The following is a 26,629-nucleotide window of genomic DNA, read 5'->3' on the forward strand; positions in this document are numbered from 1 at the left end:
TACAGCAAAAATGCATTGCCTGATTGCACTTAGTGCTTTCAGGACATCCCTGACTGTATATTGAAGCTCATGAACCCACTCTGTACCTCTGCAGAAAAACACTACTAATTAAGTATGAAGCCAAAATACAATGTTGCTGTCTACATCTTATTGAGCCATATCTTTTCAGTCCACCACTACAAAATTTCTATAGAAATTAATCTAGTAAAATCAGACCAGCATACTCACACCTTCTTGAACTAATATAGAGTTGGAATGTTCTTATTCTCAACAGGAAATAGGTAATGAGTTACTCTTACTCTCCTTGGACTCTTCTTCAGCTGACCTGTGATAGTTATCTTCGTCACTGGGGGAAAGGTTCTTCTATGACACTTAACGTGAAGCAACTCCATGTAAGCCTTACACAGAACTATGTTGGTTTTCTTGCCAATATATATGGATGGCTCGAAATCACATTCAACTATTGGATTGGCGGCAGTATTTCCCTCTGCTTTCATTTCAGCTTTCCTTCCATCTAAGTATAGCAGCTTTTCTGCAGAAGTAGATGCAATAAAATTAGCCTTAGAAAATCTGAATTTTTGAATATCTTCAAAATCTGTAGTTTGCATTAACACTCTGCGTGCAATTACAGCAATGCAAAATTTCTCCTATAAGTTTCAGACTTCTGGTACATTTTAAGTAAAATACTCTCTGTGTGTGTGCAGGCGTGCATACACGTGCATGTACTTACATGTTTTTGTAATGTGTGTGTATGTGTGTGTGTGTGTTGTGTTGTGTTTGTGTGTGTGTGTGTTAATATATCTTGTGGTTCAAAGTCATTCTCTGAGTGTACTCACTCAATATCCTGGCGAGTGTGGGGAGTTGCTTATGATTGGTATCATAATACAGGAAGTCCATGACTTACGTAATACTTGATTTACTCAAATTCGACTTTATGCAAGTTTTTGCTGGCCAGTGCAAACTGAAAAAAATATGGAAGCGTATTTTGCATCTGTAGGGGTAAATGAAGGTATTGGGAAAATATCGTTATGTAAACCCAATAACATATTGGTTTTTTTTGTAATTCGTTCCAAGTCCTTGAGAGTTAAATTTTGTTATATTACTAAGTTGTTTATCTTTCTCTCTCTAAAAGGTCATATTTATAATGGAATTTGCACTACACTTTCAACATTATATATTCCTGTTATAAGAATGAATTTTGAATGCCTTTGTGATATTTTTCTAAAACATTTCTGGAGGTCACTACCATAAAACAATAAAAACAATTTGCACTTTCCAGTTTATTGGGCTTTTCTGTTAGCGCAACCTATTAAAAAACGGGTAGTAAACTCGATCTTATTGCATTTACAATAATACCGATAACTGCAATTCTGTGGGTTTTTACCTTGCAGTATTATGGTGAAATGAGTTCCTCTTCACTGAAATCTTCAATCATATAAAAAAAAATTTTTTTCAGAAACTTCTCTTCATTCCTATTTACGTATTACAATGATGAAGGGAAAGGGACCAATGGAAAGTGAAAGTGCTTGCAGTGCTAGGAAACGAAACAAAATTGATTTAGAAATGAAGTTTGATTTCTTGAGAAAGTTCTTGATGGCAAAGTTTGTCATCTATTCCAAGGGAAATAGGTCTCGCTGCTTCAACAATGAATACTATTTTAAAGGACAGTGTATGTATAAAAGAACATGTCAAAGGATCAACGCACTTAAGATTAACAGTGATCACAAAACAGCATTCAGAAATCTTGAAGATGGAATAGCTATTAATAATAGGGATAGAAAATCAGATTCAGAAGCAAGTGCCCCTGAGTCCAACGGCCATTCACGCAAAATCAAGAAGTGTTTATGACGATATTAAGGATAAGTACGATGAACCCCAAGCCAAGTTTGTGGCAAGCAATGGGTGGTTTAATAGGTTCAAGCATCGCGCTTATTTCCAAAACATTAAAGCATGCAGTGAAGTCGCCAGTGCCAATTCTGCAGCTACAGAGAAATTTTGTGATGTGTTGGAAAAAATTATTGATGAAGGCAGCTATTCAATGCAGCAAATTTTTAACATTGACAAGAGTGCTCTGTATTGGAAAAAAATGCTGGATCAAACATACATTGCCAAAGAGGAAAGAAGACAATTCCAGGGTTCAAGACTTCAAAAGATAGGACCACGCTCCTGCTTGGGGCTAATGCAGCGGGAGATTACAGATTAATACCAGTGCTTGTGTACCGTTCTGGAAATCCTCATGCATTTAAGGACATCAATAAAGCCACCCTACCCATGCATTTCCAATCAAAACAGAGAGCATAGATAACAGTATCTCTCTTTGAGGATTGGTTTAAATGCTGCTTCATTCCCAAGGTTGATAAATATTGTAACGACAACGACATTCCTTTCGAGATTTTGCTTCTATTAGATAATGTTCCTGGACATCCTACGCATTTAGATGATTTCAGTTCAAAGTAAGAGTCATATTTCTACCGCCAAACACGACTTCAATCATCCAACCTCTGGATCAGTGTGTTATTTTGAATTTAAAAGCATACTATTTACGTACAAGCATTGTCTGCAGTAGATGGTGAGAAAAAGACGATAAAAGACTTTTGGAAATCTTACAATATTTACAATGCTGTCTGAAACATTAATTAGGCCTGGGCGGAAATTACTAAAAGTAGTTTAAATGATGCATGGAAGAAAATATTCCCACGGCACGTAAAAGGCTTTGAAGGATTCGAAAAAGACGAATCATATGAAGAAGTTACAGATAAGATTGTAAAGGTTGCAGAGCTACTTCAGTTGGAGGTTATTTCTAAAGACGTGAAGGAGTTAATGGAGGAAGAAGAGAAGGAATTATCTAACGAAGATCTTATTGACTTGCAGGCAAAGAAGAAAATGCTGACGAAGCTCAAGATGAACCACATGAGAAGCCAAGACGCTTCATCGCCAGAGAGATGGGAATGGCATTTTGTGAAATTGCATCGTCAGTGGCGAGGTTTCAGAAGATGGATCCTGACAGCGAAGAATTCTTAAAAGTTAACAGAGGGATGAATGATGCTTGCTACAAAAAAATCTACGATGAAACAAAAAAAGCCACCATCCAGTCATTCATTAATATGTTCTCCATTAATATGTTCTAAATCTCCACAGCCCTCAACCTCCAAAGCAGCTTACTTATCAGCTGAAGATGTCGATTCTGGCAACGATGCTTGAGAGGTAAAACTTACTGACGTTATGCCTGCTGCTCTCTTTTTTTGTAATTTTATAATTTTGAAAATTTTTAAATTGCACGCTTTTGTAATTTTTCCAAAGCATGAGATAAAAAATTGCATAAATACAATAAATAATTCTATTGACATGTTCCGCGAACATTTCTTTTTTGATTCATTCAATTCAGCGAGCACAGTTGTGAGTGCTGCGCAAGCATGGGGGAAATTTCGACTTACATAGAGTTCTGTGGAATGCAACCCTTTTGTTAATCGGGGAGTGGATGTATATTGAGAAATATATGGAGAAGCTCCATAATATATTGAGAAATTACACAGTTATTCCTTCTTTCTTGGTACAAGTAAATGACCTTATGTACAATATTTCTTGTAGTCAGTGCAATTCATCGTATCAAGGGTCGACTCATTATACTCTAGATTTATGTGTGAAACAATATGCTGCTTAGGTCTGCACATCGCACACAGCAACATCGGAATTGCCTTTTCATGCGGTCAATGAAAATCACACATTCCTATTTAATGAAGCGAAAATTTTAAACATACAACATTAATACATAAAATTATTGATCACTGAAACCCTTGAAATGAAGTTAAATGAAAATTCTATCAGTGTGTGCTGTCCTTACCTAATTTCAGATTTTTGGTCTTTTTTATGGATGCGCCAATACAAATAATCTCTCCATTTAAGCACTTAACACTTTGCATTATTTCTGACCTGTGAACAAGACAATCAGTCCAAAAGATTAGTCTGCTTAAGGAAGTCAAGTACGTTATGTTTTGTTTAATGTGGTCCATCCAAATTTTATAGTTATGATTTTAAATTATTTATTCTCATAAATGGTTTTCCATTTTTAATTATTGTGATGCAGTGTCTTCTTGCCCTTATGGTCTTGTTGGGTTGGTTTGATGTGTTTCGGGGTTGGGGTTGAGGCTTTTGATTCCATTGTGCTTCGAATCGGTCATGTCTGTGAGTGAAAGAATTCATTAAAATTATTTTATCTGTTTATCCTATTCATTTACATTTGGAGCCCTTGACTGGAAGCATTCTATACAAAAGATTGAGGTAATCTCTTACTCTTATAACTATGTAGTCACAACATAGAGGTTATTGAGTCTTGTAGCTCTGTTTTATTAATCTTATTAAAATGTATTAATTTATATACACGATATAACATATACTGCATATAATTTTATTACATATTCTGCCTTTTACCCTTAAACTTATATAATCTTTTAACATTTGAAAGGAGTTGCCTCTTTCAAAGGTTACCAGAATTTAATTTTAAAATTTTATAACCTTGTCTTGGCACATATAGCCTTCTTTGCTAATACACCAATAAAATCATAATCCTAAACCTAGTGTGACATAAACATAAAGGACAAACATGATAGTGACAGAGAGGGGGATATGCTCTTGGTTCAGAAGTACATAGATTCTGAAATTAGGCACCCATAGACCCTTGCAGTGTTGAGTCAGTCTCAGTTGATGTAAACACAGGGAAATCAAAAATATATGAGTGTACTTAGCCAACGAATAAGGATTTTATATTTAAAAAAAGGGAGTATGTTTTTAGAGTAGGCTTGTCAATCGGAATGTCTCATTGTGAGGGGTTTTAACTTGCAAGTTGGTCATTCTCTTAGCATCAAAAAATTTCTGGATTTACTGGTTATATATTGTTTATATATATATATATTCCTCAATCATTGGAGACAGAATGTCAGATAGGCAACAAGAGGACACAATCTTATTGATCTCATTATCAGCTAACCCTCTGTATTAAGAATCTTCAGATAAAGGAACCAACAGGTTCTAAATTTTTATCAGTGAGAAAAACTGAAGTCATTAAATGCAAATTTGGGGAGTGTTAAGCCATATAGTTATAGCAGCTACTGAGATTTTTACACTAACTAAGAGATGTTATTTAAACTTTCAAACCTAAATCGATGTCAAGTGACATTCATTTAGATGTTAGATGAGACAAGCAGCAGTAAAAAAAAAATGAATGGGATGATTATAAATTAACATGAGTAAGTATGAACTAGATTGTAGGTAAAGTTACTATAATATATTATGAGGATTAAGCATGCCAAGGCCGGTTATGAGAAATACTTGGCTAAGAGTACAAAGAAATAGCAAAGTAAAAAAATTGTTTGCTTATTTTTATAAAGAAAGTAAAGGAAAGGAATGAATAATATTGATCCAGTGGATATAACTTGCCTAACTGTTAATCATCCTGTAGAAGCTTCTGACACACTGAATAAATATTGGCATTTGTATTCACACATGAAGTTTTTAAGGGTAGCAATACTAGAAGCATACCTAATTATAACTGAAACTTTATTATGATAATAGAAAGGAAGCTGGAAGAGAAATTTTTGATGCTAAAAATAAATAAGGTGCTTGGGCCTGATAGAATTGGAATTTATCCAATTATGTTAAAAGAAGCAGCATAAGAAGTAACCAAACCATTATCCATAATAATGGCAAATTTTGTTTGTTACAGTGCCCTTCTATAGACTGGGAGATTGACTTCTTTTGGAAAATAAATGAGATATTATTAAAGTTTTGGTACTGTTCCACAAGAACCAGTATTGTTATTAAAACTGTCACATTGTTGCTTTTCATGCAAATTACGGCTCTAGATAAATGGATGATTATGTGGTAAGAGACAGAAAGTGGTTATTAATGGCCAATGCTCTTCGTGGAGTAATGCTATTAAGTCAGGATGCAGTGTTTGGGTCCCTTAGGGTTTTTAATATTTATTAACAATGTTGCTGTAGGCATATCAAGTTTAAGGACTAAGTTTATTTTTGACACAAAAGAAGTTAGGTTAAAGAGAATAGTCAGCAAGCATTCAAAATGCCACATTGTAATGAGTATGTAAACCTAATGGTAGCTCCTTGAGATAAAATAATGACTATATCTAGAAAGCATAGTGGGAGCTGCTTGGCCTTTATTCAGTTTATGGTTTGGTAAAACATATTTGATCAGATACAGTCCCTTTTTTCTTTTTTTTTTTTTCCCCTTTTTTTTTTTTTAATTGTGTCTTTTATTTGAATGATTTTATGTGTGGTGGGGTTGCCACATGTTGACAGGGACCACAAAAAAAAAAAAAAAAAAAAACACTTTGATAAATATTTATTTGATAAATGGGTATAGTCAATATTAGAAGCGTTTTTATTAAGTCCATAAACTATAAATTTATAGCCATATAAATAGGATTTCATCACTTAACTATCTCGCGTAATATATAACATATGAGGTGTGGCAGTAACGCTCCTGGACTTTATTGTTATTGGTGCTGTTGAGCCATGTTTGATGAATTTGAAAATAAATGCAAGTGATATGTGTACACCAAACTTCCTTCAATAGATGATGGCATAGGGATTGTCCAGTAGACTGACAGGTTGCAATCAGTTTTGTTAGTAATGTTAATGTTTTGTGTCATGATCTTGCAATGGAGTAATAAACAAATGTCAAATTTTGCTTTAAACCCCCGTTTAAAGCAACATTTGACATTTGGAGGGGGGGGGGGCTCTTCATCAAAAATGTATGAAATGTTAAAAACTGTTTATGGTGGTGAAACATGGTCATACCATTGTCTTTGGACAGTATAAGTGGGTCAAAGATGGACACGAGGATGTTCAAGATGGCTCCTAAAGTGGGCATCTGAAACCACTCGAAATGAGGACAGAGTTGCAAAAGTTCAGGAAATTGTGGAAAGAGATTCATTTAACCCTCAGAATGATGGCTGATGAGTTGAATATGAATAAGAAGACAGCTCAACAAATTCTGCATGAAGATTTAGGAGAAAGGAAGGTCTGTATAAAATTTGTGCCATGCAGCCTCACGGATGAGCAGATTCATGAAGAATGTCATCATGGAAGGTGATGTCATCATGCTTTTATCTAACTTGTCAGGACCATCCTAATTTCATTCACTGTATTGTCTCTGGAGATGAGTGTCGAGGGTTTCTATATGACCTAGAGATGAAGCATCAGAGTATGCAGTGGACTCCAAATTCATCACCCAAAATGTTTCGTTTAGAGAAGTCCGAGGTCAAGACAGTGATGATCATGTTTTTTGACAAATGGTGTGATTCATTCACAAAGCATATGTACCTTAAGGAGAGAGAGAGAGAGAGAGAGAGAGAGAGAGAGAGAGAGAGAGAGAGAGAGAGAGAGAGAGAGAGAGACAGTGCTGCATTCTACATGCTGTTGCTTCAAAGACTATTGAACTGTGTTTCCCTGGTAAGAATGTATTTTGAGATGAAGGCAGCTGGTTCTTGTTGCATGACAATGCCCTGCCCATTCCATACCTGTGAAGACATTTCTGATGAAACATGTCAGTGTACAAATCAACTATCCACCCTACTCTCCCAAACTAGCACCAGCAGACTTCTTCTTTTCCATGGTGAAAACTGCCTTCAAAGGAAAAAGATTTTGGGATATTGAGAAAGAATCATAAAGAAAAACGTAACTGCCGAATTGAACATCTCTTTGGACACCTTTGCTGACTCTTTTCAGAAACTTTTAGAATAGTGTAATAATTGCATTCAGTCAGGTAATGATTAATTTGAATAAAATGCCATCTTTGAGCTCCTTCACTTTGCATTCTTTTTATTGCACTAGTTCTGGAACTTTAATTCCACGCCTCATGATTTACAATAGTGTATGTGTTGATGCTGAATAATCTGGATATAATGTAGTGTTGTTATAGTCGTATCTCTTAGTTTTGTGTTATTGTATTCTTAAATTAAATATTGACTAGAATCATGCCTCAGACTCGAGCAGCGAACCAAAAGGCTCAAAGTAGGAGGAATGCTTTGGCATAGAATAAAACTGCCTATGGCAGTTTGAATAAGGGTTTTACTATGTTCTTTGCTTGTTTTCTCATTGCAAAGCTACTTTTAGCCAGATATGGTCATTAAACCTGATATACCTTCATCAATACCATTGATAAATGTACAAAACAACAATGGGCCTGGCACCGAATCCGCTAATAACATTTGTCCACGTAGAGCAGTGTTCGTTGATTACCACTACTATTACTGCAGACTTCTCTAGATGATCCTGCAATGCTTCTGTAACTAGTCATTCCATTATTTTTCCCAGAACACAAGTTAAACTAACAGGTCTATAGTTACTTGTGTCATCTTTTGAACCCCCTTTGTGAATTGGTGATACATTTGACACCTCCGGTATATGGGGACCTACCCTGAGTCGAAGGAAGCTCTCATAATTATGGCTGAGGGTTTGCTTACTTCCTTTGCTGCCTCCTTTAATATAATAGATAGATCCTGTCCACCCCAGGTGCCTTTTTTATGTTTAACTTCAACTATTTCTCCTCCAGTTTGCTCTCAGTTATTACAAAATCACTTATTTCCCTGTTAGAGTTTGATAAACTTCTGGCACTCCCCTCATTGAATAACTCCTTGTGTGAATGGAGATACAAAATACTCATTCAGTGGGCGCCTCCGTAGCCAGGTGGGAAGGAGCAGCTGTTGTTGTTGTTGTTATTTGGTTTTTAGGAGCATTAGCAACTAAGGCCATATTGCTCCGGTGCGGTGGTCATTCCCTGACCTTTCCGCATGCTCCGTATTTGGTGGTGACAGGCTCGAACCCCGGTCTAATCAAGAAGCGTGTGCTACGCACTGCTGCTCCTTCCCACCTGGCTATGGAGGCGCCAGGAAGGAGCAGCAGTGCATAGCACACGCTTCTTGATTAGACCGGGGTTCGAGCCCGTCGCCACCAAATATGGAGGATGCGGAAAGGTCAGGGAATGACAACAACAACTCATTCAGTTTATCAGGTAGCTGATAAACTAAACCCATCTATGTTAAGTGATCCAATCTGATTCATCCCTTTCCTTCTAGAGTTTACATAAGTAAAGAACTCTTTGCTGTTTTTCTTTGCATCCTTTGCCAAGGTTTTCTCGTAATTTCTCAAATGGAGATAATTTCCTTTGTGACTTGATTACAGGCTAGGTTATATCTGCCACAGACTTCTGTGCCACCTGATACTTTATATGCATTCCATACATTTTTCTTCTCTGCCACAAGCCTCATTAGTTCATCTGACATCCATTTAGGCCTAAACCTTGAACAGTATTTCTTAGTTGGAATGAAAAGCCTAGTAGCCTCCAAAATTAAGTCCCTGAAGGCTTCCCATTTAGAATTCAACATTGGTAACATTGTAATTCCTACATCAGTATATTGTGATCACTGTCACCCAGTCGTTCCTTTATCTGCAAATTTTTAATGCATGAATAATCACTGCTGATAATGAGATCAAGAGTATTACTGCCTCCTGTTGCCTCTCGAACAGGTTGCTGTAGAAAACAATTAATCCACAAAAGTCTTGCTAGTGTAAAGTGCCTGCCTGGCAACCCAAAGGTCGCAGGTTTGAATCCCGCCTCGATCTTGGATCAGAATACTGCAAAAACCTTGGGAGGTTCATTATGGCCACAGAAGCCGATGCGCCAACAACTAACAAAAAAAAAAAAAAAAAAATTAAAATAACTTTTGGGACAATAAACAGACACTTCTCAAGTTTCTCCTTGTCATAAATTGAAAAGGCTAAAACCAGTACTGTTAATTACAGTACCACTTAAAGGGCAATTTTTAATAGCGAAATCAAAGGATGCTTTGAAGGCATTAACTGTGAAGTAGAGTCGAAGAGAATTAAACTGCTTTTTCAACTGGGTCTCTCGAGAACCCTAACACCTGCTAAGGAACAACTCCTCCCAAGGCATATGGAGTGAATATGCACTAATCTGGGAGAATACAGCACAACTCTGAAGGAGGGTATCAATCTCTGATACGCTGGTGCTTCCTCTTCAACTCTGAAGGAGGGTATTGCTGACCTATCCAACTGTATTCGATAAGTCGGCAAGTAAACAGTATATTGTATAGTATAGTAAAAGTTACAGGAAATGCAGTAAGAAAAATCAGGCTAGTTTTAAAAACAATCATCATCGAACAATCTGGAAGCATTAAGAAAGTAATCCAGCACTCATGTCCAATCACTAAAGTGCAGGTGCACTTATTGATTTATGGCTGTGTCGTTCTCTTATGCTCCCTTGCTTCACATTGTAGAAGAGACCTGACTTGTGTGTCCAGTTGTTGAACTGCACAAGTTTCTCAATTGATATTTCACTTAATGTGAGTCAAAGATAATGGAGATAATACTCCTGAGTATTGCAGATATGTTTTATATTCAAAAAATAATTTAAAATATTTCTTTTTAAATAAAAGAAAAATGGATTTTCAACAGTTGTATTCAGAAAAGATTAAAAATAAAGTAGCATCAAAAAGTAAATAATTTTGAATTATTTCTTTCTGATTTTTAAGATTATAAAGGTGTTATATTAAGTGAGTGCATATGTGAGGAAAAGGAAATTACCAGCCCACCCAGTTATAGATTAAAATCAAGATGTCATATAATGGCAAAGATTGCACATACCTCGTTGTAATTAGGAAATGGTATTATTAAAAACAGTTCATTCATCTTAAGAAGAATAGTTAATTTTCTTAGTAATAGATATAGGGGAAAAATACTGGATTTAGAAATAGTAATAGAGGCATCTGATGCAAGAAAGCAAGTGTATGAGCTTATGTAGCATCAGCCAAAAAAAAAAAAAATTCACACAACCATTCCCTTTAAATATTTGTCCAGTTCCTACTTGAATTTATTTAAGCTATCAACTTCCACAATGACAGATGGAAGTTTGTTCCAGCAATTAACCACCTGCTAGCTAAAGGCAAATTTCCACACATCTATTCTTATCCTTCAATGAGAAAGTATTTCTCTTAAGCATATTTACTGATGTTCTTTCTGATACTGTAATAGACATACTAAAAGTCAAATGTTGTCATGTACTTTAAAATTGACATTGCAGTACATGACAACATTTGATGTGACTTTGTTGACTGTCATTTTTTTACCTATAACAAATGTAAATTACCTCTGTTTCCTTACCTATATTTATAAACACAAACACTACATATTAGTCATTATAAATGTTTATGGGTGTAAATAAGTACAGTTGTTAGTGCTTAAAATTCATTGCTCCTCCAAAACTGCTAGGTATAAGTACAGTTGTTATAAGTACTTATACCTCTAAAATTCAGAAAGCTAAAATCCAGCAGTTCTAAATCACTGAGGGTGCCGGATTTTAAAGTTTACTTCCAGAATATAGCACATATGATATAATTTGGATGGGTAAATAATTAGGATTGTTTTGGCATATGGCTAAATATCAGAAATGAGCTTTTATGAATATGAGGAAACTTTTATTAACTTTTCCCCCTTCCAAAATATATAACACTGTGCGCAGTACATTTTGAAAGGCCGACCGGACTAGCCGGGTGGGTAAAGTGCCTATCTGGCAACCCAAAGGTCACGGGTTTGAATCCCGCCTCTGGCTTGGATCAGAGTACAAAATGCAAAAACTTTGGGAGGTGCAATATGGCCACAGAAGCCGATGCTCCAACAACTAACAAAAAAAAAAAAAAAAAAAAAAAACATTTTGAAAGGAAAAAAGCAAAAATTTTCACATAGTCATGTTACTGAAAGTGACATGACTTTGCAATGAAAAGCAATGTTTTGTTATAGAATGATATGTAACTGTAAACAGAAATGATGTTGTCTACTCTCTCTCTTTCTCAGGTCTTTCTTAAAGCAAAAAAAAAAAAAAACACACAATATAAATGATATAAAAAAGCAGCACTTAGAAGACTAATGACACTATTAGGAAGGTACAAAAAAAATCAACTACTAATTGCCAACCAGTGGTTCACCAGGATGAAATTTTTTCACTGGCCCTGTAAGGGGATAGGATGCCACTCCTGGGTTAATGAATAAATATCATTAGACCAATTTTGTAGTTACAAGGAAAATTTCTCTTACCCAAAGTACTGTCAAAGCCACTCGAGAATCTTTGTATTCAGGCACATATCTAATGCTCCCTCTATGCCTACTGTGCTTGAAAGATCCCGTCAGTGTTGAAGTTCCAAGTCCCCCCCCCCCTTTCCATCAGGTAACACCTCCGAGGCCTTGAGTTCATTCAACTGAACCAGGTCCTGAATGCTAGGCATTTTAGCATGTGCCCCCTAACATTCAATCACAGGACTAATTTCAAACTGAATGGTCCTTCCCTGTATTTTTCAGTGCTTCCTCTTAAAATCCAGGAAAATTGACAATAATCAGACCATAACTTCCATCACATACTACAGTCAATTCCGGTTATTTGGGACACATCGGGACTAGTGCATTTTGAATCATAAGCGGCTGGCCCAGTTATGCGAAGTTTTACGTAATTAGTTAAAAATACAGCTTTATGATTGATTTTCTGTATGATCAAATCACGTTACGATGGACTTGCCATAGTAAAGTACCATTCACTGTACAATATGTAGTAAGCACCGGTCATTGCGTCACGTTTATGAATTGAAGTTTAATTCTATTAAACGGCGATTCTAATTAGCAAAAATAGGAGGAATATTATCTACAGGCTATAAAAGTAAAGATATACTGTATTAAGTACAAATTTACACTTTATTACCAATTAAAAAATTAAATGATACATGAAAATTGGAAGAATATTTTCCACAGGTTAACAAAGTAAAAATAAATTTATGCTTACTTGCGTAGCTTAATTAATACATACTGTAATATGTACATACTAACTAGTTGACATTTCTGTAAACTGACATTTGTGGATGGGGGTTAAAATTTAAAACATTTAAAAAAGATAAGCACACACACACACAAATCGCAAGTAACATGATATGCGCAAGTGAGAACGGAGTAACAAGTTACGAAGCTTAAAAAAATAGAAATGAAGAGCAGATTCGGAAAATAATATTTTTTATACGATTTAAGCACTAACAGAAAAGTCCAATAAACAGGGGACTGCTAATTGTTTTATGGTTGTGACCTCCAGAAATTCGACCGAGCCATGGTATGGTCGGAGACAATCGTAGGGTAATCTCGAGTGCTGCAGTCTCCTGCGCCGATTAAACGGCATGTTGTCCCAGCGAAGTAAACCCTGGCTATTTTCTCAATTAGGTTCTGTTCTTTAAGATTTGTCCCAAATAAACAGCTGCCCCGATTAATCGGTGGCCCAAATAATCGGAATCCACTGTATTTGTACAGTAGAAACTGATTCCATCACAGGAGATCAAAGTGTTTTCTGTTACACAACTGACACTGAAGCATTTCCAACATTCCCTTAAATTTATTTATTTTTTTTTCTTAACCTTTGTCCAAGTATTATTGAAAGTGACCATAGGTTAGTATTGCCTGAATCGGCAGTTTCATTCAGATCCATGAGCTGTACAGTAGCTTTCATACTGGGTGGTGGGGAGGAGAGTAGAAAATGGACTTTGGTCCATCCAATCACAGTATTATGTTCCATATCTTGAATACAAAAGGAATATACGAAGAATATGTAGGGAACAATGGATAATTCAATGGCAATCCCAAACACATAATAAACTCCTTCAAATAAAACCTGAACCGCAGTTATGGCCATCCACCTTTCTGTGTAAACAGAAGGGAGGAAGTAATCTTAACTAGAGCACGAATTGGTCACAGTCAACTTACCCACCTTTATCTCCTCACAGGTAATGATCCTCCACAGTGCACACAGTGCAACTCTCCTCTTTCAATGAAACATATTCTTGTTGATTGTACTTTGTACACCACTGCCCCCCAAGTCTCATTTAGCTTTCTGCCAAATCTCAAAGAACCCCTGACACTCTGCCACATAATAGGTAATGATACTAATCTGCTGGAATTTTCCACTTTATTAAACAGATAAAATTATATGATCATTTTTGACTGATGTCATAACAGTCACTATGAATGCGTAACGTTCATTACGTTATCACAATATGCCATAAGTAGCCCTTGCACCAAACAACAACAACTGGGGAGTGGCAGACATCTTAAATAAAATAACATTATACTTATCCACTAGAGCAGAAGAGAAATATAAAGTTTGGGCATACCAAGGCAACCCTTGATATTTCCCAGAAATATATACACTTGGTGAAGGTGATTTCGTTCATTTTTCCTAGATCAGTGCACTGAGTAGTAGACTTAGTTTGCTCAATACTACATAAAAAAAGTGACTTTGGCCACCACTTGCAATAATGTTTATAAAATATAAGTATTCAAAAATGTCAGATGTTTATGTGGCAAGAAAATTAATTGAGTAGTGACCTTTATTTGAAAGAGTTTGGCAGGGCTATAGCCTCAACCTACGTAAAGATTCACTTAATGAAAAGGTTAGTGCAATTTCACTAACCTTTTCATTGAGTGACCTTTATTTTTATGTTAGGATAGAATTTTTATATTCATAGCCATAATGATAAAATATATTTTTTCATTTTTTAAACAAAAAAAAAACTAAAAAAAAAAAAATATATATATATATATATATATAAAACACTGAATGAATAGTATATGCTTTTAACATTTTTAAGTATTATATGCTAATATTTTTATATTAAGCACACTTGTATTTTTTCTAAGTACTAATATTATTAATTTTATTGCATCTCTTTTCCCTTTAATTTTTTCACTTGCTTGTTATTTATCTTATCCCATTCACTACTTGTTTTATGATAATAATTAGCATATTTGTTTTTTTTATAGCTGTTGCATGTTTATTTCTTTGTTTTCTTCTTTTGTGTTGTAAAAGATAGCATATAAAAGCCCCCATAAGAGAAAGTTTTTCATAAGAGAAAAACTTTTGATAGTATATATACACACACTCTGTACAAAGAATGAATTCCTTATTTCTTTGCCGTTTAAGTGCCTCTAATAAACTTTTCTCCACCAATAACGCATGCCTTTCTTTTAATTCTTACTTTATTTCAGTCTTTTTTTTTTTTTTTTTTTCATTTGCACATATTTTTGTTTTGCAATATTATAGCATCAGTTCAACAGAGCCCATGGCAATTACTGCTGATTCTTTGGGGAACAGAAACAAGGTATGTTTTCTTTGTGTATTGAGTATCTATTTGGTCTAGTAAATTTTACCTTATGTTTAAGAGAAATTGAGAAAAACCAGATAATTGTAAATATTATACAAATTATGCTTTAAGAATATTGATTTTAAAGTGTGTCACTTCTTCTAAGAATGTTTTAGATGAGAAACATTATAATATCTGAAATGACAAATTTTTTCTATATAGGGAAATTTAATCACTCTCTCTCTCTCTTGCCTCTTTTATTTTTCCCCCCATACTTGTCATCTTTAATGTATAGTTTTCTCAAATGCCAGCTATTTGGGTGTATATTTTTGTGAAAACTTGAAATCTAGAGATGTATATTGGAAAATTTCAGCATTAGTATTAGTTCAGGCATATGATGCAAGAAAGCAAGTTTATACAGCATCAGCCAAAAAAAAAAAAAAAAAAACCCTTCCCATTTCACCCATCCGGTCACTCCAAATATTTGTCTAGTTCAGCCTTAAATTTATTTAAGCTATCAACGTCCACAACAACAGATGGAAGTCTGTTCCAGCAATCAACTACCTGTTGGCTAAAGACAAACTTCTGCACATCTATTCTACAACTGTCTTTTCTCAATTTGAATCTATGCCCACTCAGGTTCTTAGTCTGAGCAAGCGGAAGTATCCCATCGGCATTGAGCCCTCTTAAACAATTCAAGGCCTTATATACCTCAATCAGATCACCTCACAGGTGCCTAGTCTCCAGATGCTACAACTTGCAGAACTTAAGCCTTTCTTCAGGCTTAAGTGCACCCCTTTGTTCCTCTCACCAATCTGGTTGCCCTTCTCTACTCGTTCTGGCAACACTACATCCTTCCTAAAATGAGGCCTCCAGACCTGTATGTAGTACTCAAGGTGTGGCCTGACTATTGCCTTATACAAGGGGATAATCACCACCTTGTTTCTGTTAGCAAAATTTCTATATATCATTGACAAATCTCCATGACCTGCTCTGGCAGCCCATCTGCACTGCTCAGAGAACTTTATATCTGACTGCACAATTACCCCCAGGTCTTTTTCATTCTCCAGCTCCCTGAGTGCAGTACCACAGAGTTGGTATGTTTCTCTTGGGTCACTGCTACCCATGTGCAGTACTTTGCGTTGGTCAATGTTAAAATTCAGTTGCCACTTCTCAGCCCAGCTGCCTAACTTTTCTAGATCCTGTTGCAGTAGCATACTGTCTTTAGTGTCATTAACAGCCCTGCCAACCTTTGTATCGTCTGCAAATTTGGACATTAAGCCTGATATACCTTCATTAATATCATTGATAGACAAATTGGAGCTGTATGGCATTAAGGACAAGTTACTGCAATGGATAAAGGGATGGTTGAGAGGGAGATGGCAGAGAGTGGTAATAAATGGACACTACTCTACGTGGACTAATGTTATTAGTGAATTCCCCCAGTGTTCGGTGCTGGGCCCACTGTTGTTTTGTGTATTTATTATTATTATTAGCTATATGGTACAAGGAAGCCTGAGGCTTATGTTGTGCCAGCCAAAAACAATTCCCGAGTTGTCCTGAGAGAGAGAGAGAGAGAGAGAGAGAGAGAGAGAGAGAGAGAGAGAGAGAGAGAGAGAGAGAGAGAGAGAGAGAGAGAGTCAGAAGTAGAAAGGAATCACCAAGAAAGAGAAGAATGATGATATCTAGTACAGGACCCTTTATGTTTTGCAGTTCTATCTGGAATGAGACATGATACAGGCCAGGAGGATGTCTTTGTGTGTGTTCAATGCAAAGAGTGTGAGAATATTGGGCATCAGCCTGATTGGCATTTATGAGACTTTAAAGAATAAAGTGAAAGAAATTCCCTTGAAGGAATTAAGTTGGGATGAGAGGTCCATCAAATTGCTCACCTCAATGCCAGAGCTTGCATTTGCACATCAGGTAACACAATGGCAACCCCTAAGGCAGAATGCAGCGACCCGCAGGAGGTAACTATTGTCAGCGAAACTGGAAATACATTTTGCAAAAAGTATAGGTAGAATAGGACCAGGGCATGTTTGCCAGGGGACAAATTTGATGATATTTTAGAACAGATATTATCTTCTAAGGGTGATATTGTTGTATATGTTGGCACTAATGATATTAAGAGTAGGAGATCTGAGAACTTACTTAACAGGGCAATGTTAAGTAAGTAGTACTTACTTAACAGGGCAATGTTAAGTAAGTAGAGGGAGTAATACTCTTGATTTGATTATCAGCAGTGATTCTTCATGCATTAAGAATCTGCAGATAAATGAATCACTAGGTGGCAGTGATCACAGTGTGCTGAAGTGGGATTTACTCAAAGAGGTAATTACCATTAGGGGTAAAGGGAAGGGTTATTGCTTCCGTAAAGGCGACTACGATGGACTGAGACAGTATTTAAATTCTATACAGTGGGACCAACTGATGACGTTACCAACAGCAAATTCAAAATGGGAAGCATTCAAAGAACTTATCTTGGAAGCTAGTAGGCTTTACATACCAACTAAGAAATATTGTTCAAGGTTTAGGCCAAAATGGATGTCAGATGAACTAATGAGGCATATGGCAGAGAAGAGAAGAAAAATGCATGGGATACATACAAATTAACACATGACACAGAAGCCTATGATAGATACAAGTTGATATGCAACCAAGTTACAAAGGAGGTTAGGCAGGCGAAGGCAGATTACGAGAAATCCTTGGCAAGGGATGCAAAGAAAAACAGCAAAGAGTTCTTTACTTATGTAAACTCTAGAAGGAAGGGGATGAATCAGATTGGTCCACTTGATATCGATGGGTCAACTGTTGATGATCCTGCTCAGGTAGCTAACAAACTAAATGAATATTTTGCATTGACATTCACACATGAGGAGTTATTCAGCGAGGGGAATACCAGAGGTGTATTCAACTCTAGCAGTAAGCTACAGAATCTTGAAATAACTGGGAGTAAAGTGGAGGAGAAACTGTTGAAGATAAACACAAGAAAGGCACCCAGGGTGGATGGGATCTATCCAGTTATATTAAAGGAGGCAGCAAAGGAAGTAAGCAAACCCTTAGCCATAATTATGAGAGCTTCCTTGGACTCAGGGGAGGTACCCATAGACTGGAAATGTGCAAATGTGACCCCAGTTCACAAAGGGGGATCAAAGGCTGACACAAGTAATTATAGACCTGTGAGCTTAACTTCTGTTCCAGGAAAATTAATGGGGGCACTGGTTAAAGAAGCACTGCAGGATCATTTAGACAAGACTTCAGTTTTAGCTCGGACACAACATGGCTTTGTTAAGGGGAAGTCTTGCCTGACCAATTTGATTGGATACTATGATGCAGTCACAAAAGAACTGGATGCAGGGAATAGCTTTGATATTATATACTTGGATCTTAGAAAGGCTTTTGATACTGTTGCACATGGAAGACTGCTACACAAATTGGAGCAGTGTGACATTGGAGGCAAATTGCTGCTATGGATAAAGGGGTGGTTGAGGGGGAGAAGACAGAGAGTGGTAATCAATGGACACAGCTCATCATGGACTAATGTTATTAGTGGAGTCCCTCAGGGCTCAGTGTTGGGTCCATTATTGTTTTCTGTATTTATAAATGATATTGATGATGGTATATCAAGCTTAATGTCCAAGTTTGCAGACGATACAAAGGTTGGCAGGGTTGTCAAGGACACTACTGACACTATGCTGCTGCTGCAACAGGATTTGGAAAGGTTGAGCAGATGGGCTGAGAGGTGGCAAATGAAGTTTAACATTGACAAATGTAAAGTACTACACATGGGAAACAGCAACCCCAGAGCAACGTATCAACTCTGTGGTACTACACTGACATCCTTCTTGAAATGAGGCCTCCAGACCTGTATACAGTACTCTAGGTGTGGCCTGACCATTGCCTTATACAAGGGAATAATCACCTCCTTATCAAGGGAATAATCACCTCCTTGGGGGTGGTTGTGCAGGCAGATATGAAGTTCTCTGACAGTGCAGACGGGCTGCAAGAGTAGCTCATGGAGTATTGTCAATGATATACAGGAATTTTTCCAGCAGGGATAAGGAGGTGATTATTCCCTTGTATAAGGCAATGGTCAGGCCACACCTAGAGTACTGTATACAGGTCTGGAGGCCTCATTTCAAGAAGGATGTAGAGCTGCTGGAACGAGTACAGAGAAGGGCAACAAGATTAGTGAATGGAACAAAAGGGTGCTCTTACGAAGAAAGGCTTAAGTTTTGCAAATTACAGTGTCTGGAGACTAGGCACCAGCGAGGTGATCTGATAGAGGTGTATAAAGCTTTGAATGGTTTGAGCATGCTCAATGCTGATGGGATTCTTCCTCTTGCTCAGAATAATCACCTGAGAGGGCATAAACTCAAATTGAGGAAAGACAGATGTAGGATAGACGTGCGGAAATTTGCCTTTAGCCAGCGGGTGGTTGGTTGGTGGAGCAGACTTCCATCCGTTGTAGTGGAGGTTGATAGCCTAAATAAGTTTAAGGCTCAGCTGGACAGGTATTTTGAATGAACAGAGGGGTGAAGTAGGTTTTTTTTTTTTTTTTTGGCTGATTCTGCATAAATAAGCTTGCTTTCTTGCATCAAATCCCTCTGCTAATGCTAATGTTGAGAAAAAGTTATGAGTTAGGGTTAAATTTGAAAGTGTCTGTAATTTTGCCCAGATATAATAGGAAGGAAAACATGATAAGAGCATTTTTCATCAATTCAGCCCTGGAGAGATTATGCAATGGTCATAGGATAAATTTTTCTCAGCTTGGTCTAGTTGCTTGTTAACAGGAGAGAATATTGTACAGTGATGGGATACACTTAAATAGAAAGGAGGCAAGAATATTTGCTGATGCTATCGAGGCAGTGTTAGCTCCGTTGGGAAAGCTGCTAGCTAGGGTGGGGGGTGGAACCCAGACTAACAGATTAACAATAGCCACAGGCAAAGGTGAAAGTAATTCTTGCACTTCTTCTTTGGGAACATGCAGCAGCCTGGGCACTAAGGTACCAACTGTGGGTTATCCTGGAACAAGGAAATGCACATGCTGTGTTAATAAGAGCAAAACAGGTGCACGTATATAAACTTACATGTACATCAATGCTAGGAGCAAAAAAAAAAGTGATGAATTTTAAGTGTGCTAGCCAAGTCATTCAATGCAGACATTGTGGAAATATGAGACTTATGGTGTCACTCAGATATAAGATGTAGAATTTGAATACAATATATACAGAAAGGACAGACTGGACAGAAAGTGAGTTATGCTCTTGGTTTAGAAGCACATAAAATCTAAGGCAGTACATCCAGTTGACATGAGTGGCCCTAGCAATGTTGAGTGAATTTTATGTGACATAGACTGCACAATTACCCCCAGGTCTCTTTCATTCTCCACCTCCCTGAGTGTAGTACCACACAGTTGGTACATTTCTCTTGGGTTACTGTTACCCATATGCAGTATTTTGCATTTGTCAGTGTTAAGCTTTAGTTGCCACTTATCAGCTCATCTGCTCAACTTTTCTAGATCCTGTTGCAGGATCTAGAAAACTAGATTCATTAACAACCCTTGCCAACCTTTGTATCATCTGCAAACTTCGATATTAAGCCTGATATACCTTCCTTGATAACATTGATAAATACACAAAACAACAATGGGCCTAGCACCGAACATTGGGGGACTCCACTAATAACATTAGTCCAAGTAGAGCAGTGTCCATTTATTACCATTCTCTGCTGTCTCCCACTCAACCATCCCTTTATCCATAGCAGCAATTTGCCTCCAATGCCACACTTCTCCAATTTGTGCAGCAGTCTTCCATGTGCAACAGTATCAAAAGCTTTCCTGAATTCCAGGTATATGATATCAAAATTATTTTTTGTATACAGTTCCTTTGTGACCGCATCATAGTATTCAATCAAATTGGTCAGAGAAGACTTCCCCTTAACAAACCGTGCTGTGTCTGAACTGTTACTGCAGTCTCGTGTCGGTGATCCTGTACCTGTTATTCTAAGTAAGTATAGACATAGTTTATAATACGTTGCAGGAAAAAAAAAAAAAAATTTTAATTGGAGGAGGAGTTGTGGCTATCAGCCGTTATTTTATAATTTTATCTTGCAAAAAAAGCAAATTCATTGTTTTTTGAAAGCAATGAAATGCAAACAAATAAATTCTTGCAAAAATTTCATTACTTGTATGATATTTATTTTTAGTTAATGTTCACAAGCGGCTACCCCTTCTGATTGATTGTTGTGAGTAATAGTGATTGACTAGTATTCTGATGTTTATTCCTCCCCCCGTTGCTGTTTTAAAATCAGAAAAGAGTTCCCAATTTTAAAATAGTGGCAAGGGTGGGATAAACACCCTACCTAAGACTAACCATAGCAGGTAGGACCACTGCCAATCACTGTCACTTGCAATGATTACTGAGGTCATGGCAAGTGGCAGTGATCCTACCAGCTTGTAAACATCTTATTTTCAAAACTGAGCTTTTAATCAGTTGTGTGGAATGTAAAGTGTAATTTGTATTACACTTGCTCTGAACCTATAATCCCTTGAGAGGTTCTGCTGTGTTCCAATGAAACATAAAGTTGGTCTCTGAAGTCCAGAAAAAATACTTTCATTGTAGGGGCTAGCATAAAAGGGACAAGTGATAATCACTTTAAACTTTCTGTGTTCCAAGTTTAGAACATGTTCACTTATCGCTAAATGTCATGTTATTGCAATCCCCAGAGTAAATGAGCAAAGATATGAGCTACTCAAAGGAAAATGAGTAATAAAAAAAATAATGTGCATTACAGGCAACCCTCGTATAACACGGTACTTCTACAACACTGTTTTGCTCTAACACAATTGATAAATTGCGGCAATTCTCCCACAACATAATTAGAGAATTTCAGTAAGCCTCGCACAACAGGGTATTTTTGAGCTTTTGTGTGGGCCAAATTATTCCTGCTATTATGTTGGATGTAATCTTTAAACATATCCACTCTTTTTTGAATCTCTGCTGTCAACTTGCTAGTCAAAAAAAAAAAAAAAATTATTGAGAAATCCCTGTATTTTGTTTTGTTGTAAAATCTCCGTGTTATGCTCTGTGCTATTGATCTTGTGCTTGTTGAACTTGTGAAAAAATGTAGATTTCAAAGTTTTATTACTATTGGATAGCACTTCAGGCCATCCAAAAGATTTAAGTCACCCAAACTTTGAAGTTGTGTTCCCACCAACACAGTTATACTGAGTGAATACAACTTCTTTCATTCTGCCATTAGATCAAGGCACTATATCCACCTATAAAACTCATTGCATCAGAAAATCGTTACAATGGATTTTGGAAAAAATTTATTCTGCATCTATTGAAGTGATGGAGGCATGGAAACATTTCTCAATTGTGGACTGTATCAGAGTCATAGCTATATTGCTCAAAGAAGTAAAACCATCAATGTTAAATGTGTGTGGAAAAATGTATGGCCAGAGTCATCATTCTTCTCTCTCTCTCTCTCTGGATGATGTCAGAATTTTTTTTTTTTTGCCTGGTGCAGCATGAGCCTCAGGCTTCCTTTCACCATATGGCTAATAATAATAATAAGCATTGGGAAAACAAAAATAAGAGTAGGAGTGTATTATAGGCCAAATGACTGTGATGAATTCATTGACAACTGTACAGAGAAATAGAGTGGGCCAGTAAATTAGAACGTCTTATAATGAGGGATTGTAACTTTACAGATATTGAATGGAACTTGTGGGTTGGTTACTCACATACTAGCACAAATTTTATGAATTTATTGGAAGACTGTTTTTAACACCAGCATTTTAGACTGGCAACAAAAGAAAGCAGCACTCTTGATCTGATTATCAGCAGAGATTCTTCATGCATTTAAAATCTACTATTTGTAAAATAATAAGAGGAGTTTACCTCAATATAGTACGTAGAACACTTCCGTATAATACTCTCCAGAAAGTAAAACGAAAAAATCGAAAACTTACATTACAGTAAAAAATAAATATGTAAAAACCAATTTAACACAATTAAAAATTAAAAATAAATCTAACAAAAATATTCAAAACGATTTTCCTTCCTTCTTCCTAAGGAAGGAAAATCGTTTTGAATATTTTCGTTAGATTTAATTGCTCTTTGTTACATTTATTTGTTAGATTTAGATTTATTTGTTAGATTTAGATTTAGATTTATTTGTTAGATTTAGATTTAGATTTATTTGTTAGATTTATTTTCGTTAGATTTATTTGCTCCTCCAGGGGCAAAGGTTGATGACGTTGTAGAGCGGATATCACCTTTAAGGGCACAAAAGGTGACACTAATGTTGGCACTAATGATATTAAGAGTAGAAGACCGCCAGAATTACTTAACAAATACAGGTCACTGTTGAAAAAAAGCCGTGAATTAGGGTTGAATTTTAAAGTGTCTGCAGTTCTGCCCAGACACGATAGGAGGGAGTATATGATGAGAGCCTTGTCGATCAATTCGGCCTTGGAAAGATTGTGCAAGGCTCAAGGGGTAGATTTTTTTCAGCCTGGTCTGTTCTTGTTAACAGGAGAGACTGCTTCTACAGGGAGGGAATACCCTTAATAGAAAGGGTAGAAAAATATTTGCTGATCCTATCGAGGCAGTGTTAGGTGGGTCGGAAAACTGCTAGCTTGGGGGGGGATACAAGGACTAATAGATTAACAGTAGCCACTGGCAAAGATGAAAGTGATTCTTGCACTGCTTCTATTGGAATGAGCAGCAGCCTGTAAAACAAGATGCAGGATATTTCAGAGACTGCTGGAAGTCATTGCGGTACAAGTAAACCGTATACAAGTAAAAGTATACATGCACCTGTTCCTATTCTTAGCTACCCTAACACAACATGGGTTGTGTTAGGGTAGATAAGAATAGGAACAGGTGCATGTATACTTGTGTGTACACCAATGCTAGGAGTTTGGTAAATAAATTTGATGAATTTGAGGTATTCCTCAAAACAGCAAAGGCAGATATTGTTGGGATATCAGAGACGTGGTGTCACACAGATATAACGACTGCAGAACTGGAATTTAGGGAGTACAATGTGTACAGAAAGGATAGACAGGATAGGAAGGGAGGAGGGGTTATGCTATTAGTTAAGAAACATATAAAATCCAAGGAAGTTAAGCCAGTCAACATCGCCAGACAGTGCAGTGTCGAGTCAGTTTGGTGTGACATAAGCATTGGGAGATCAAAATTCAGAGTAGGAGTGTGCTATAGGCCTAATGACTCTGATGAGTATAATAAGAAACTGTACAGGAAAATAGAGTGGGCCAGTAAATCAGAGAGTCTTATAATGGGGGATTTTAATTTCCCAGATATTGACTGGAATTTGTGGGTTGGTCATTCACACATTAGCAAGGCTTTTGTGAATTTATTGGATGATTGTTTTCTACATCAGCATGTTCGTTAGACAACTAGAGGGAGTAATACTCTTGATCTGATTATAAGTAGTGATTCTTCATGCATTAAGAATCTGCAGATAAAGGAACCACTAGGTGGCAGTGATCACAGTGTGCTGAAGTAGGATTTACTCAAAGAGGTAACGCTGACCGGGCTAGCCAGGTGGGTAAAGCGCCTGCCTGGCAACCCAAAGGTCACAGGCTCGAATCTCGCCTCGAGCTTGGATCAAAGTACTGCAAAAACCTTGGGAGGTGAATTATGGCCACAGAAGCTCAAGCGCCAACAACTACCAAAAAAAAAAAAAAAAAAAACAAAGAGCTGACTACCATTAGGGGTAAAGGGAAGGATTTCTGCTTTCGTAAAGACGACTACTCTGGTCTGAGACAGTATTTAAATTCTATACAGTGGGACCAACTGATGATGATGTTACCAACAGCAAATTCAAAATGGGAAGCATTCAAAGAACTTATCTTGGAAGCTACTAGGCTTTACATACAATCTAAGAAATACTATTCAAGGTTTAGGCCTGAATGGATGTCAGATGAACTAATGAGGCTCGCGGCAGCGAAGAAAAACGCATGGGATACATATAAATTAATGGGTGACATGGAAGCATATGATAGATATAAGCTGGTCTGTAACTAAGTCACAAAGGAGATTAGGCAGGCAAAGGCAGATTATGAGAAATCTTTGGCAAAGGATGCAAAGAAAAACAGAAAAGACTTCTTTATCTATGTAAACTCTAGAAGGAAAGGGATGAATCAGATTGGTCCATTGGATATTGATGGTTCAGCAGTTGAGGATCCTGCTCAGGTGGCTAACAAACTAAACCAGTATTTTGCATCTACATTCACACATGAGGAGTTATTCGGGAAGGGGAATGCCAGAGGTGAAGTAAACTCTGGCAGTGAGCTAGATGATTTTGTAATAACTGAGAGGAAAGTGGAGGAGAAATTGTTGAGGATAAACATAAAAATGTTTATGTTTTTATGTTTATCCACCCATGGGTGGATGGGATCTATCCAGTTATATTAAAGGAGGCAGCAAAGGAAGTAAGCAAACCCTTAGCCATAATTATGAGAGCTTCTTTGGACTCAGGGGAGGTACTGTGGGGGTGGGGATTTTTTTTATTATTTTTTATTAATTTATATGTTCATATCTATTTCTTATATATTTTTATCTATCCCCTTGTGATTAGTTCCCCTTTAGAGTAACTCCCCACTTGTGCATCTGACTATTAACTTCACAGAAAATTCTAGGTTCAAGGGGAAAAACTCTTAGATGTATTTAATTTCCTTCGGATAGGCTGGTACGTGGAACAACAAAAAACACACAAAGGTTATATATAAAATTCAGTTTATTGTACATATTTACATTAATACATCAAAACCAAAATGATTAAACCCAAACATATGACTACATGATCTAGTCTCATCTTTTTATATGTATATATATATATCTTAATCATGCATCAGTTAAAACCATTAATAACAATACCAATCCCGTTCAATTCCCTTCTGTATACATTCAATCCTGCATCATTTAAAACCATCAATAACAAAAAAATCCATCCCTTTTTATTATTTCCTACATATATTGATCATGGATCAATTAAAACCATTATCAATCCTCTTTCTATTATTTCTTACATAATTCAATACTTATTCATTTACTTATCACAATGATTATTAACAGGTATCACTCACTTCTAATTCCCATCCAAAACATATTTAATTGTAGCCTATCAAGCAATTATAAACAAGGCATCAATTACTTCAAATATTTTATATATATGTATTCCCTTCCAAAATGATTTATATATCTATTAGCTTGCCCTGGCTAATGTCCTTCAGCACATATCCTAAAATAACTTATCCTTACAACTGAGTAATTCTTATACACAGTATCTTTTAAAAGTCCTGCTACTTAAATTTCGGGGTTCCTACAGTTCTTGGTGTGTATGAGAATACTTATGTAACCAGCCACTTACTTAGTTATCTCGAGGGCTCTGCGG

General features: G+C 36.7%; 1 protein-coding gene across 3 annotated transcripts in view; it reads left to right on the forward strand.

The window, feature by feature from the left end:
- Nucleotides 1-26,629, forward strand: part of LOC150078996 (kinesin-like protein KIF21A) — a 755,520-nt gene that overhangs the window by 588,919 nt on the left and 139,972 nt on the right. For all 3 annotated transcript variants that reach the window (XM_090383539.1, XM_090383541.1, XM_090383540.1), the window contains one exon: nucleotides 15,160-15,217. In XM_090383539.1, coding sequence (XP_090239665.1) covers nucleotides 15,160-15,217 — 58 coding nt within the window. The remainder of the gene's footprint in view (nucleotides 1-15,159; nucleotides 15,218-26,629) is intronic.

The sequence above is a fragment of the Mastigoproctus giganteus genome, chromosome 10 (assembly GCF_048544385.1).
Source record: "Mastigoproctus giganteus isolate SK-2022 chromosome 10, ASM4854438v1, whole genome shotgun sequence".
NCBI lineage: Eukaryota > Metazoa > Arthropoda > Arachnida > Uropygi > Thelyphonidae > Mastigoproctus > Mastigoproctus giganteus.